Source organism: Gekko japonicus, unplaced genomic scaffold (genome assembly GCF_001447785.1).
Source record: "Gekko japonicus isolate JY-2015 unplaced genomic scaffold, Gekko_japonicus_V1.1 scaffold14, whole genome shotgun sequence".
Classification (NCBI taxonomy): domain Eukaryota; kingdom Metazoa; phylum Chordata; class Lepidosauria; order Squamata; family Gekkonidae; genus Gekko; species Gekko japonicus.
Window position 1 is genome coordinate 894533 of NW_015176452.1, and position 14680 is coordinate 909212.

Genomic DNA, 14680 nt, shown 5'->3' on the forward strand with positions numbered 1-14680 from the left:
CCTCAGGGGGCAGTGCTTTCCCCAATGCTTTTTAACATCTATATGCGCCCTCTTGCCCAGATTGCCAGGAGGTATGGGCTGGGTTGTCATCAGTATGCAGATGACACCCAGCTCTATCTGATGTTGGGTGGCCGGTCGGGCTCCGACCCTGAAGATCTTCAACAGGGATTACAGGCTGTGGCTGAGTGGCTCAGGCTGAGCCGGTTGAAACTAAACCCAGCGAAGACGGAGGTCCTGGGCCTGAGTCGGAACGGCTTGGGGTTAGGGCTCCCTCTCCCGACCTTCGATGGGGTACCTTTGGTGCCTGCGTCGGAGGTTAGGAGTTTGGGAGTGCTTAACGATGGAGGCCAGGTAGCAGCCACTGCCAGGTCTGCATTTTACCATCTGAGGCAGGCTCGGCAGTTGGCTCCTTTCCTCGACCGCAAAGATCTGGCTACAGTGATCCATGCGACGGTCACCTCAAGGTTAGACTACTGTAACGCTCTCTACATGGGGCTGCCTTTGTCGCTGATCCGGAGGCTGCAGCTGGTGCAGAATGCGGCGGCTAGGCTGCTGATGGGCCTCCCCAGGTGGGAGCACATCAAGCCTGGGTTGAAGGCACTGCACTGGCTGCCTATAGCATACCGAATCCGCTTCAAAGTGCTGGTACTCACCTTTAAAGCCCTATATGGCCTGGGTCTGACCTACCTGAGGGACCGCCTTTCCCCGTATATACCCCCAAGAGCACTTCGGTCGGGGACCCAGAGCCGTTTAGTGGTTCCGGGTCCCCGAGAGGTATGGTATGTGGCGGCCCCTACCTGGTGGAATGAGCTCCTGGACGAGATCAGGGCCCTGCGGGATCTTTTGCAATTCCGCAGGGCCTGCAAGACGGAGCTCTTCCACCAGGCTTTTATGTAGGGGCCGCCGCTTCCATCATTACCAACGACAGAAAGATCATTAAAGTTGGAGTGCCCTTGATAGCCCGGCGGCGAGGTGAACTATATGACAGCAAGACCAGCCGATTAGCCTGGACTAATACTGCTGGGATGATATTATTACAACTAATGCCAGCAGGGGTTGTTCCCTGCAGGTGCCAACTGCAGACCATCTTGGAATCTAAAGCACTTTATTATTATTGATAGTATGTCGGTTGTGATTTTGTGATTTTATTGGATTTTATGGAATTTTATGTATGGGCTTATGCCTCTGTAAGCCGCCCTGAGCCCGCTTGCGGGGTAGGGCGGGGTAGAAATACCTGAATAAATAAATAAATAAATAAATATATGGTTTGTCTATTTTCATACTTCATTCTCCTCTCCCACAGTCCAATGGTGACTTTCAGTTTCATCCATCTAACATTCCATCCATCTGCATCTTAATTTGTTTTGTGCCCAAGTGACTGGCAATACTATGAAACCAATTTCATGTCTGTGAGGAAGTGAAAAAAAGTTCTAAAATCAGGGAGCATCTTGGATTATGAGTGTAACCAATTTATCACGCTTGACAACTCATATGTGAAGGAGGCCTGGAAGACCAAAGAAACTGCCCAATGCTGCTCTAGATTTTTTTTAAAAAAAGGTTTTTTTAAAAAAGGATTTTTTAAAAAAAGCCTTATAAATCATTACAAAATTAATGGGAAATGTTTCTGGAATAGGCTTATTGTATAGAATATAAGATGATTAGTGTCTACTGTGTGTCTTCTGAAAGCAAATAATGTTGCATAGCTTTTTCATCAGAGAATGAATTATGTAATGAAATCGTTTTCAATGTTACTCTTAAAAATGATGAACTCTACTCTGTTCAATTTGTAAAATCAAGTACTAGGTTGTATTTCACTGCCTCACACATTACCACCACCATCATTTCAACCACTGTTTTCCAAGAGACTATTCTCTTATTTTTCTTATGTTCCCAGGAGTCTATAAGCCACCTCATGAAAAAAAACACAATTCCTTGTACTTATCTGTACATAATGCCAGAACCGGAAGCAATACAATTGAACCATTCAATATTTATAGTTAGACATGACAACAATGTTTCAATCTGATTGCAATCCAAAAATGTAATGTTGTTTTGATTTATTTTCAGTTGAGCAGTTTATGAGTGTTTGTTTTCCATCCACTTAAAACTAAAGAGATCAGATCATGCTGTGCTGATGTCACAGATCTAACACATACCTTCTTCTCCTTGAACAGGTTCTTCCAGCAGCAATTCTGTCATGCATTCCCAGTCTTTTAACAGTTCTTGAGAACTTTCCCATAAACTGTCCACCAAGTAAGCTGCATGTTCATGCAACTAGAAAACACAGAATAACTTTATAAAAGTGTGGGTATAATATTATTTAATATTTGCCATATCCCCTAAAATAGCACAAAATCATTGCTAATCAGCAAGTTATACAATTATTAACAATATGGACAGCCCAATCCACTCCTACTATAACCAGCTGCACAAGCAGACACCTGTAGAACAATGACTACAGCAATGTAAAGGATGCTCAAGCAACCTGGTGCTGGCTGTGTCAAAGTTGCTGGCAAAATGAGATAAAAAGGGCTAGCAATGATTCTTCTTTTCTCCACACCCTCTCAAAACTTGTTCTGCATAGATGCTCTGCAACAGCATCCATTGCTGGTGTTGCTTCTTTAGAGCTCAGCACCCAACAGAATTACAAGGGGTGAGTGGTTCCCCCTTACGGGTACTTAATACAAGCTCTTACACTATTCATGTCTAGTACACATCATTTATACGAACAAGAAACTAGGATGTACTCTGCCAAGAGACTGATTTTAAAAATGGCTGAGAAACTTCAACTGGTCCAAAATGTGGAAGCTACACTATTTCTGGGCGCTAGGTCACATTGCCCCCATGCAGAAAGATCTGTACTGACCGCTTGCCTGTCTCAGAGCACAATGATGGGTGGGGTGTTCCACAGACTGTACAGGGCTCGCCTGACAGCAGCAATCTCAACTCCATATTTACGTATGAACTTTAAACATTGGAGTATGGTGGAACAGGGACAGGGTAGGTACCCATGCACATGCTAGGTCCTGGAAACTGCCTGACCTGTTTGTGCACATGTACACACTGATGGCGGTTCCCTAGTGTAATATCCCCTTCACTGCTTGAGCACCAGAGCTAGATGAATAGCATCCAATGGTACTAAAAAACCTTGCAGTTGTAATTTCTGAACTTCTGTCCATTATTTTTAAGAATTCTTGGAGAACAGGTGAGTTGCCAGAAGACTGGAGGTGAGCAAATGTCATCCCCATCTTCATGAAGGGGGGGGGAGGATCGAGGTAACTACCAACTTGTCAGCTTGACAGCTATACCTGGAAAAGTTTTAGAACAAATCATGAAACATTCGGTCCTCGAGCATTTAGAAAGGATGGTCATGATCATGAAGACTCAGCATGGGTTTCTCAAGAGCAAGGCATGCCAGACTAACCTTATCTCTTTTTTTTGGAGAAAGTTACTACCTTGCTGCATCAGGGATGCTGTAATTGTTTATCTTGATTTCAGTAAGACTTCTGAAAAAGGTCCACATAATATTCTTGTTGACAAGCTGGTAAAATGTGGTTTGGATCCTATTACTGTTAGTTGGATCTGTAACTGATTGACAGATGGCACCCAAAGAGTGCTTGGAGAAGAGTGACAAGTAGAATACCTGAAGGATCTGTCCTGGGACCTGTTTTGTTCAACATCTTTATAAATTATTTGGATTAAGGAATAGCGAGAATTCTTATTAAATTTGCAGATGATACTAAATTGGGAGGGGTAGCAAATACGGTAGAAGACAGAGTCAGGATACAGGATAATCTTGATAGGCTGGAAAACTGAGCTAAAACAAATAAAATTAATTTCAATGGGGTAAAGTTCTGCATTTAGGTAGGAAAAATCAAATGCATAATTATAGGATGGGAGAGATTTGTCTTGGCAGTATCATGTGCGAAAAGGATCTAGGGGTCTTAGTAGACATGAGTCAGCAGTGTGATGCAGTACCTAAGAAGGCAAATGTGATTTTTGGGCTGTATCAACAGAAGTAGTGTCCAGATCACGCAAAGTGATGGCTGCGCTTTACTCTGCTCTGGTTAGACCTCACCTGGAGTATTGTGTTCAGTCTGGGGTACCACGATTTAAGAATGATATAGACAAACTGGAACATGTCCAGAAGAGGGCAACAAAAATTTTGAGGGGTCTAGAGATCAAGTCCTACAAGGAAAAGGTGAAGGAGCTGGGCATATTCAGCCTGGAGATGTTATATGATAACCAGCTTCAAGTACTTGAAGGGCTATCATACAGGGGATGGTGCAGAGTTGTTTTCTGTTGTCCCAGAAGGTTGGATCAGAACCAATGGGTTGAAATTAAATCAGAAGAGTTTTTGGCTAAACATAAGGAAGAACTTCCTGACAGAGCAGTTCGTCAGTGGAACAGGCTTCCTTGGGAGGTAGTGGGCTCTCCTTTGGAGGTTTTCAAACAGAGGCTAGATAGCCATCTGACAGCAATGCTGATTCTGTGAACTTAGGCAGACCACGAGAAGGGAGGGCAGAAAGGGTTGCATTAGTGCTTTGTTCTTGTGGCCCTTTCTTACATGCCCAGGACTTTGGGGTCAGGAAGCAACTTTTCTCCAGGCCAGTTTGGCTGGGGATCCTGGAGGTTTTTTGTCATCTTCTGGGCATGGAACAGGGGTTATTGGGTGTGTGAGGGGGTATTTGTTAATTTCCTGCATTGTGCAAGGGGTTGGACTGTATGACCTTAGAGGTCCCTTCCAACTCTATGGTTCTAAGTCCCATTTAATTCAGAGAGACATACTGAATAAGTGTAAATCATCCCACTGAGAACACTTCACTAAACTAAGAGAGGAAGCTGAGGAAAAAGACTACATGGAAATATCAGAGGGCAGCTTTAATGGTTTGAAACAAACAAAACAAGAACCTGGGGCCTCCTTAAAGACTACAAATTTATTCCAACTTACATTTGTGTAAGCTTGTATAAGCTGTGTGCCAGCTGTGAATTCCCCATGGAAACTCTATTCTAAAGTGCTACAGGAGCCTAGTTCAGATCAGGACTGCAGCATGGAGGAGGGGCTCCAGCCTTCTCCCCATGCTGTTTTCCTGACCCAGAATGGAGCCATGGGGTATTATTTGCCACTGAGAGCTACATATATGCATCCCCCCATGGTACAAGCCTGCTTACGGACATTTTGAGTTGGGAAAATGCCATGGGGGGAATGCCAAAGCTCCTCTTCCCACTGTGCTATGGGCCCTTGCAGCATTTTAGAACTGAGTTGCTATGGGGAACTCACATTTGGCATCCTGCTACCAATTCCGTTGGGATCACATCTTAAATGTAATGTGTAGTCTGGGCCTTAGTCACAAATTTTATGCCTCTAACTGTTAACCATTGGATTCTTGTTGGGGAAAGCAGTGCTCTTGGTCTTCTAGACAAATGTGGGTTTTTCCATCTAATAGATTCTTCCCCCCTCCATAATTCCAGATGCACATTGGTTACTTTTAGTCTTTTTTACAATAGCATTGCAAGATGATTGATATTATAATTCCAGTATTACATTTGGATCAGCCTTCTGACAAAAATACATATTGCGTTCTATTCTTCCTACTGATTCAGTCTTAATTGAGCTGTGTTTTAATATGCAGTTATTATCCTTTAAGGAAAAGGCCAAAGTACAGATTGGATTTGTTTGTACTACATTTATAGAGACCACAGGACAGTATCATTACAGTACTAGACACTTTTAAAAACACATTGTAAACCATGACTGGGTGAGCTGTTACAATGTGTTCTCAAGCAATTCAGTCCTGTCACTGTTAGTGTCTCCCTCCCACACCTCAAAAAGTACATAACATTTGGTTAATGCAGTAAATTACACAACAATTTAATTTGGAGTAATTATGAAATTATAAAGTAAATTTGTGATATCAGAATATAATAAAAAGGACTACGATATATTCAATTTAAAATTAATTTATTAGCAGATCCAAGGCAAGTATTTATGGTGGCCCATTATAACATGATTCAGGAATAGTAAAATGCCTTCATTATGAACACGCAACATTCTCAATGCAGTGTGCAACTCTATGTATCTATCTAGTACTGCTCATACAGCTATCACCTTAAGCAGAAATTAGAACAAAAAAAAATTGCCACTGAGAGGGTGACACAATAATTTGTATCTGATAGTAGCCATGACACCTGGGCTCGCATATTTAGCAACTCCATATCTTTAAACAAAGAGGTGACTAAATTAGCTCTCAGCTTGTTGAATATAGGGCACTCCATAATCATATGTTCAATGGTTTCAATTTTATCATATGAGCATCTGCATGTTCTATTAGAGTATGATATTCTATTATATCTGCCCTCCAAAACCGCCAAGGGAAGAATGTTCATTCTTGCCAAAGTAAAAGCTCTTCTTAGTTTTGGGACTGTCAGTTGATAAAAATATTTCAGCAGTTGCATTGGGAGGGCAATTCCCAAATGGAGTGTAGAACATATCCTGCGGGCCCTAATAGACATACTTGTAACATCCAACTTCTTTATACATTTTTAATTTGTCTTATAATGTATTTAGTTTCTGTATTCTTAATCATATCATTTGTTATTCCTAGGCATTTCAGTTTCTTTTCCAATAGCTGATCCCATTGGCTATAATGTTTATCTGCCTGGATAAGCCCAAGTAGAGCTCAGATTTAAAAACCTTTACTTTGAAGAGAAATGCTTTAATCCAAGGCCAACTTCCATTGATAATTTGTTTACTTCCACTCTCTGTGCTATGCCCGAGACACATCTAGGAGTAGTCAATATGCGTTGAGAAAAGTCATACTGGATAGAATCCATTTTTTCAGAAGCAGCCTGAACCCAAATTTCCACACCACACAGAAACTGGTTTAGAACCTTAGCATTAAATACCTTTAAGGCTGAGAGGACAAATTCACCTCCCGATGAGTAGAAGGATTTTACAACTGTCCTCCCTACTCTCAAGACTGTATTCCTTGCTAGATCCAAGTGTATTTTCCATGTAAGAGATGCTTCAAAGTGGATTCCCAGATACTTAAATTGACTGACTTGTTCCAAAGGTTGGTCTGCTATGTCCCATTTGAAGATTTCCTCCTTTTTCTTTTTGGTGAATACTATGACCTTGGATTTTGCCACATTGATGGACAAGCCCTCATGATAACAGTAAAGCTCAAATTTTTTTATCAGCTTGTGGACACCCACAATTGATCTAGAGTCTAGATATTATCACTGCATCATTAGCGTATAGAAGGACTGGAACTTCGTGCTTAGATAAATGTGGAAGATGACATGCTTCCTTCAGGAGACTGGGTCTGAGGTCCTTTATATATAAACTGAACAACAGGGGTGCAAATAAATATCCCTGCTTGACTCTTCTGTCTAGGGTTAAAGGCTCTGATACCTCTCCTAACTCCCCGCATCTAACCCAGGAAGAGGAATGGTTGTGGAGCTGTTGAATTAAGTAAAGAAGACATGGTTCAATGCCATATTTCTTCAGCTTTTCCCACAGCCGGGGTCTAGAGATTGTGTCAAACATTGATTTTAAGTCCATGAATGCAGTTGCCAACATGCCTTCTCCAGAATTTGTGTATTTATCAACTAAGAACTATAAGGTATGGCAATGATCAATGGTACTTGCTCCTTTTCTAAACCCAGCCTGTTTATTTCCCAAGATGTTCAACCAAAGATTCCACTTTTCAAAAAGCATTGCAGCATAAAGTTTCCCTATAGAGGATAGTAAGCTTACTGGGTGGTAATTCATTGAGTCCATCAGGTTTCCCTTTTTATAAATTGGAACAATTATTGGATTACACCAGACTTTGGGCATATTTCCCGTCTTGTTTATTTTAGTGAAAGCAGCAGCCAAAATCAATGCCCACCAGTCTGGATCAATTTTGAATAGGTCTGCTGGTATTAAATCAGACCCAGGTGCTTTCCCCCTTTTGTTGTTGATTAATTAAAGTCCTAGTCTTACTTGTTGTTACTGGGGGTCATTCACTTGCACCCAATGGCAATATCGGCCTATATTCCTAGATATTTCTGTTTCCATTCGCGAAAACAGAGGTTAAAAAGCTTCCCAGTGACTGGAATATGAGAGGCTACAGGGAGCTGTGTGTTTAATCCTTTTGCAACTGAGATCCAGAATTGTTTTTTGTTTTTATGGCCTAGAGCAGACTTTCCCAATCTCTTTTCCGGGCCTCAGACTTCTTAAATTTCAATAGTTTTTAATATTATTTTTTCAGTTTCAAAATACTCGGCAAAATCTCTATTTAAGTTCTTAAACTGTCTATATAGGCACCTGATTGATCCTTTGAGAACCTTACAGTCAGAGTAGTACCAATTATTTCTGTTGGTTATACCTTGTCCCCTGGGCTTTGCTGTCACCAAGGAAGACTTGAAAAAGTCAATTAATTTTTTAAAAACATTTCCATATTACCTATGTTTTCAATTATTTGGAAACCTGTATATCTCATTTTTATCAAGTCCATTTGTTTTTTCGCTTTTGCTGCAATGGTTTCTCACCACCTCAGTGATCTTAAGGTGTTACGTGTCTAGGTTTGTAAACATCTAAATGTAATAATAATTGTACAAGATAACGATCACCCCCCAAATAATCCTTCACTTCCAGGGATTCCACTCTTTTGAGTAAGTCAGCAGAAGCAACAAAATAGTCTACTACACTTGCCCTAAATGATTTATACAAGTAAAATATCCTTTTCCGTCAAACTGTGTGCATCCATTTAATATTATTAGATCATTCTTTAGTAATAATGCAAAATGTCTGCCAGATCCATTAATTTTCTTGTCTTTAGCTCTTTTGTGAGCAAGGGGATCCAAATTTGATTTAGGATTACCACCCCCCCATTGTTTTCTTATGTCAGTCACCCCATCCTTACTCTATGCAACTCCTAAGCTACACAAAACTCTTCTGAAGACTGGATGATTCTTTACTGCCTCCACCACAAATAGGAAAAGATATTTGAGTGAGAGGATTTTAAGTTTCAGTCAATACTAGATACACTTGACTACTACTTTTTAATAATTTTTAAAAATATCCCCTTCTATTGTGTACAGTATTTTATCTATCATTATCGGCACACATCTGGGGTGGTTTATTTCCACATATTTCTCCATTAAAAAATCCCAAAATTACTGTGAATTCAGAAGTTCACAATACATTTATCTAAACACATATGCAGGCTGTTTATCAATGACTCTTTGGTTCAAAGTATTTTACTCAGAGGCACAATCTTTAACTGCAATTTTAAAAATACATATTGTTATCTTGTACTACGTTATATTCCTCTAAAATAGTGAAACCAAATCAGGAAACATAGCCTCATCTAATGCTCACAAGAATTCAATATGGATTGAAGCTTTCTATATGTATCACTTGTATAATTAACAGACCTTATCAGTTTTAAAACTTTTCAATGGCTTTTGAAATCTACCCCGGAAGCCAGAAGCAAATAAATGAGAGGGCCAACATCCTTTAGAACTAAGCCAGATTTCAGAGAAGCATTCACAGTAAGTGCAAAGATGTAATTTAACAGGAAGATATTGCCAAACTTTATATGAAAATGGAAAGCATAATTTTACCTCACTTTCAAGAAAGAAAAGAACCAGCATTCTAATAAGATTCCCATTAGGGCTGTTACGTCCTCTCCTCTTGGCTAGTGCTTCTTCTGCCTGAGGGTCATGCCGGCTAAACAGTCTAGAAAGAGAAAATAGTACTTTCCATGTTGCCATGTTCACTGGGCCAGCTTTATAGGTAATGCTTGGGAGGCAAACTTATTCCTTCACCAGGTCCCAAAAAAATAAACAAAGGTCCAATAAAAATAAACAGCGAACACATAGTACTGCCCAATCATAAAACGCATTATGTCAGCACAGCCTAAAGAAGAGTATAAATGTGGCTGCTGAATGACAGCCTTTGTAGAATACACTGAAGAATCTTATTGACCTGTGACAGCTAACTTCCCTTGAAAAATTCAATCAAGGGGTAAGAGAAGACACAGAGAAATATGTGCTTGGTGAATGTTAAGAGTCAACTGTATTAAGACTAGACTCAGATCATAGATGGGTGGTGGACAGTGATCAAGTAGTAAGAATTTCTACACCTAAAAAGGAATCTTGAAGAAAAGAGACTAGTAGTAGGCCAAAATGTGAGCAAAGTGGACCTGTTTTATACACACAAACATTGCTCACAGTCCTTGAATTAAAATATTAAACACTAAAATCCCCCTTAATGAAACTGCTCATGACACCAGACCAAACAAGCCAATGACAGGTGGAGGGAACATGTTAAGTCCATGTGCCAAGATCTTTGTGACATATTCACCATCAAGGCAGAATACAGGCGATGCTCAAGCATCTTCATGGCCCCTAACTGAAACTTAGTTAAGGAGCTAACAAAGATAACACAGGACTATCTGGTTAGTTGCTGAACAAAGAGTATTTCCTGTTCTATAGCCAATGGAAAAAATTGAAATATGCAACCTCTTTGGATAGCATGACTCAGGATTCCTATTCATCTAGGAATACTGTAAACCACTAGCATATTGATTTAGAAAGTGTGCCTCTTCCCTAATTTGTAGCCATAAAACAATTATGCAGTGTTGCTACATTACTGTCTACAAGCAATTCATAAAAATAATGGAAATAATGGAAAAGAGCTCTTCAGAGAGACCTCCATCTTCAGAGGCAAGGTAGGTAAAGCTCCTAGTGAGAGGGCCTTCTCTGTTTTGCCTTTCCCATAATTATCCACATGGTGCCAAATAGATGTATGCAAACAAAAATTTATATTTTTCAGGTCTGGGTATACTGAACCAGAAAAATATCAGTATTTCCCGATATTCCTGAATGCCAATATTAGCATGCTATTGGGATCTGGGAAATATTTGGGATTGCCAATTTTTTTTGGCTCCATTATACCTTATGGGGACCATTATAGTCAATGGTCCCCATAGGCTATAATGGAGAATCGATACAAGGGTATCTGGGGCTCTAGCGGATCTGTTTTTTGAGGTAGAGGCACTAAATTTGCAGCTCCCCACTGGTTTTAAAAAGATTGAACCAGGGGGTCCAATTCTATGGGCCCCAGAAGAAGATGCCCCCATCCTTCATTGTTTCCAATGTAGGGAGAAAATGTCTTTTGCAAGCCACGTCATGAGTGAACTTGCTGCTTCACAGCTCCCTTGCAGCAGGGCTTGCAAAAGGTATGGAGGAAAAAAAGGCATTTAAAGGGAACCTTTTTCATGCCTTGCCAAAGTCCAATCCTGGGCTGGCTTCGCTTTGCAGCTCAGTTGGAACCAAGCTGCAAAGCGGAGCCAGCCCTAGCCAAGGTGGCAAGGAACATTCAGCTCTGTGCCACCCCAGTTGATCCTCTCTTACAGTTTGGAGCTGCAAAAGAGGATCAGCTGGGGTTGCGTGGCGCTGGCTCCCACCACCCTGGCTGATTCTGGGCTGGCTCGGTTGAAATTAAGATGCAAGAGGAGCCAGCCAGCCCCAGCTGAGGTGGTGCAAAGCTCTCAGCTCCGCGCCACCCCAGCTGATCTTCTCTTGCAGCTCGGAGCTGCAAAAGATGATCAGCTGAGGTGGCACGGAGCTGAGAGATCTGCGCTGACTTGGCTGGGGTTGGTTCACGGTATAGCTGACCCAAATAAAAGCAAAAAAATAAAAATGAAAATGGCTTTTTCAGGCTCAGCTATATCGGTAGCCAAATACCCGAAAAATACCTTATCGGTTTGGTTTATACCAAACGCACTCCCCTAGTGCCAAACCAGCTCAGTTTTTGGCTCCAGATCAAATGTTTCTCTTTGTCCAGGCATCTGTAGATTGTTGAAGCTGTTTAGTTTGGATGATTTGTTGTTTATTCTGATTTTCTCTTCATTGTTCACTATTTATGGCTGTTCTGAAATTTTAATTGCTACTGGATCCTTCTACTGTTTAAGTTAAGCTAAGGTAGTATGTGCACTCAATGCTACTGCTAACTTTATAAATACCGCTCTTTTATTGTGCTATTTTAATTAATTCTATTCACTGTCTATTGCTATATATGATAACTTTGTTTTAAATGGTAAGCCTCACTGAGACCTTTGTAGCTGAGTATGAGAGTAAAAATATTTTAAGTAACTAAACTGTTTGCTGCACAAGCAGGAAACATTTCTGGTGACATTTGTCCAACCCATAAAGCAAAGGTCCTCCTCGCCCATCTAAGTGTATTAAGGAAGATCAGTAGTATAACAAATAATATTAAAGCCACTTGAGTGCCATGCCCTTAATGGTCCTCCTTTAGCTTTCCTTCAATATTTTGCTATTTTTAGATATATTACACAGGCTTACTTTTTGTGAAGGAACTCCCCAGCTGCTACTGCAACAGGTCGATGTGCAGAATATACCAAATGATAAACATTCTCACAGTCTTCATTCGACAGAGCTTCTTCACTTCCACTGGAAAAACCAGAACATATCACTTGAACCTGAGTACTTTTGATTCAGTTTACCACTTTCTGTAATCTGCTTTTAGAATAGATAACACACATATGCCTAATGGGCCTCACCCTTTGATGTTTATACCCTGCTCCCCCCCCCCATGGGAACCCAAAGCAGTTTACATTGTTCTCTTCTCCTCCATTTTACCCTCAATACCCTGTGAGATAGATAACAGTGAGAGAGTAACTGGCCCAATGTCACCCAGTGTTTCCATGGTAGACTCAGAATTCAAAGTTGGACCTCTCAGATCCTTGTCCAACACTGTAACCACTACAAAATATCATTAAACTATTAATTTTTATGTAAATGGTATCAGCTTTTGAAATATGCTGCACAATTAAAACTCAAAAAATAATATTCCAAACAAAAATGATTTCTTATCTATAGGGATACACATCTTCATGGAAATAAAGGGATATGCCTCAAACTATATTTACAAAATGAACTGATTCTTGCTTTCATAACTTCTAAGTACACATGGTTCTATTAAACAAAGCACTTTCTTATTCTGACAGGTGATCAGGGGTGGCCAAACTGCGGCTCAGGAGTTGTGTGCGGCTCTTTCACACATATTGTGTGGCTCCCAGCAGGGTGGCTGGGGAAGCAAAAGGGAGGTACGCCTCCCCGATCGGTCTTCCCTTCCCCAGCCAGCATTCCCCTCCCTGGGTAGGTTTGAGATGGTGGGAGCAGAGAAAGAAAGCAACTTTAAATGCGTTCTTAAAGATCCACCCACTGGCCGGCTTAGAGAAGGCATTTGTCTCTTTAATTCCCTTCTCCAAGCCAACCCAGCCAGTGTGGGGGTCTTGGAAGATGCATTTAAAGTTGCTTTCTTTCCACCTCTCCCTCCCTCCTCCCAATCTATTTGCCTGCCTTCCTTCCTTCCTCCTTTATCTTTCTCTCTCTCTCCCCTCCATCCACATCTAAAATTAAATATCATTATCAATATCTGTTTTTCCCCCTTTGTTTTTATTTTGGCAGTCTCATTTAATGTTAATAAAAAGCAAATCTACATATTTTCCAATAAAAACATGTGGGTTATATTTGTTCATGTATTGTGGCTCTCAGACTTCTGATGTTTATTCTATGTGGCTCTTATGTTAAGCAAGTTTGGCCACCCCGGTGTAGTGGAATTTAGCTAGAAGAAGTCACTGAACTCAGAAGAATGATTAACAGTCATCAACTGCAGCACTATTAAGCAGCTGGTTTATGTCAGTAATCAAGTGATGTTTATGTAGCATATCATCCTTTGAGTGAGATTCTTTTCAGATGCAACAAGAAACTAGGCTTGTCATTGCAGGAACAAGCCTTGAAAGTCCTTGGGTTTGTGTGCTCCCCCTTCCCTTGTGTTCAGCTTAGACTCTGAATACTTCCTTGTTCATACAAGCCACCATTTGTTTTGATGTCTGAATTGCATGAGATGATCAACTGTGGGCTGTTTTTGTGCCTACAAACTAGGATTCCGTACCATGGTTTGTAGGAAGAGGATATGAAATCTCTATGTGTAGCATTTGATCTATGATCACTTTCTACCCATGCAAACCGTCACTTGGATTTATGAAAAGGTTTTAGACCAGAGGCTGTGACAGGGCTTTCTACAACCAAATGCAACAAAGGAGGAAGAGACTGGATCTCTTTGGGTAATGGCAACTCAAACAAACCAACATCTCAGAAAAAGAATAAAGCAAATCTAGCTATTGTAAAACACCAATCTGTGATTTAGTTAATAAGTTCATATACCCCCCACTTCTAGGAATAGTTTTCTCAACTAAATACACAATGCAGATGTGTCTTTATTAGGGATTGGCACAACCCCCCAAATGAACCCTGGTTTGAGCGTGAATCAGGCCAGTTTGTGGCTTGAGAAACAGGGGGTCAAGAGAATGTGTCTCCCACAATCCGCCCACGAACCTCCATGTTTTTCATGGAGGTTTGTGGGAGACACGTTCTTGGGTTCCGAAGGCATTTAAACACCTTCAGAGCTTACGTCTGGGTCGGGCCACCCAACTGGAAGTGAGCTCCGAAGGCATTTAAATGCCTTTGGAGCCCACCTCTGGGACGGCCGGCCCGACTGAGCTCCCAAAGTGAGCCCTGAAGGCCTTTATAGGCCTTATGCCCTCCTATGGGTAGGCCCTAATATGGGCAGGCCCCCACCTGGAAGTGGGCTTTGAAGGCC

The 14680-nt window shown here is 41.0% G+C and overlaps 1 protein-coding gene across 1 annotated transcript in view; it reads right to left on the bottom strand.

Annotated features, from left to right (window-relative positions):
- Positions 1-14680, bottom strand: part of STAG1 (stromal antigen 1) — a 284176-nt gene that overhangs the window by 98080 nt on the left and 171416 nt on the right. The window contains exons 13-15 of the mRNA XM_015426863.1: positions 12358-12465; positions 9613-9727; positions 2157-2274 (exon numbers count right to left, since the gene is read on the bottom strand). Of these exons, the coding sequence (XP_015282349.1) occupies positions 2157-2274; positions 9613-9727; positions 12358-12465 (341 nt within the window). The remainder of the gene's footprint in view (positions 1-2156; positions 2275-9612; positions 9728-12357; positions 12466-14680) is intronic.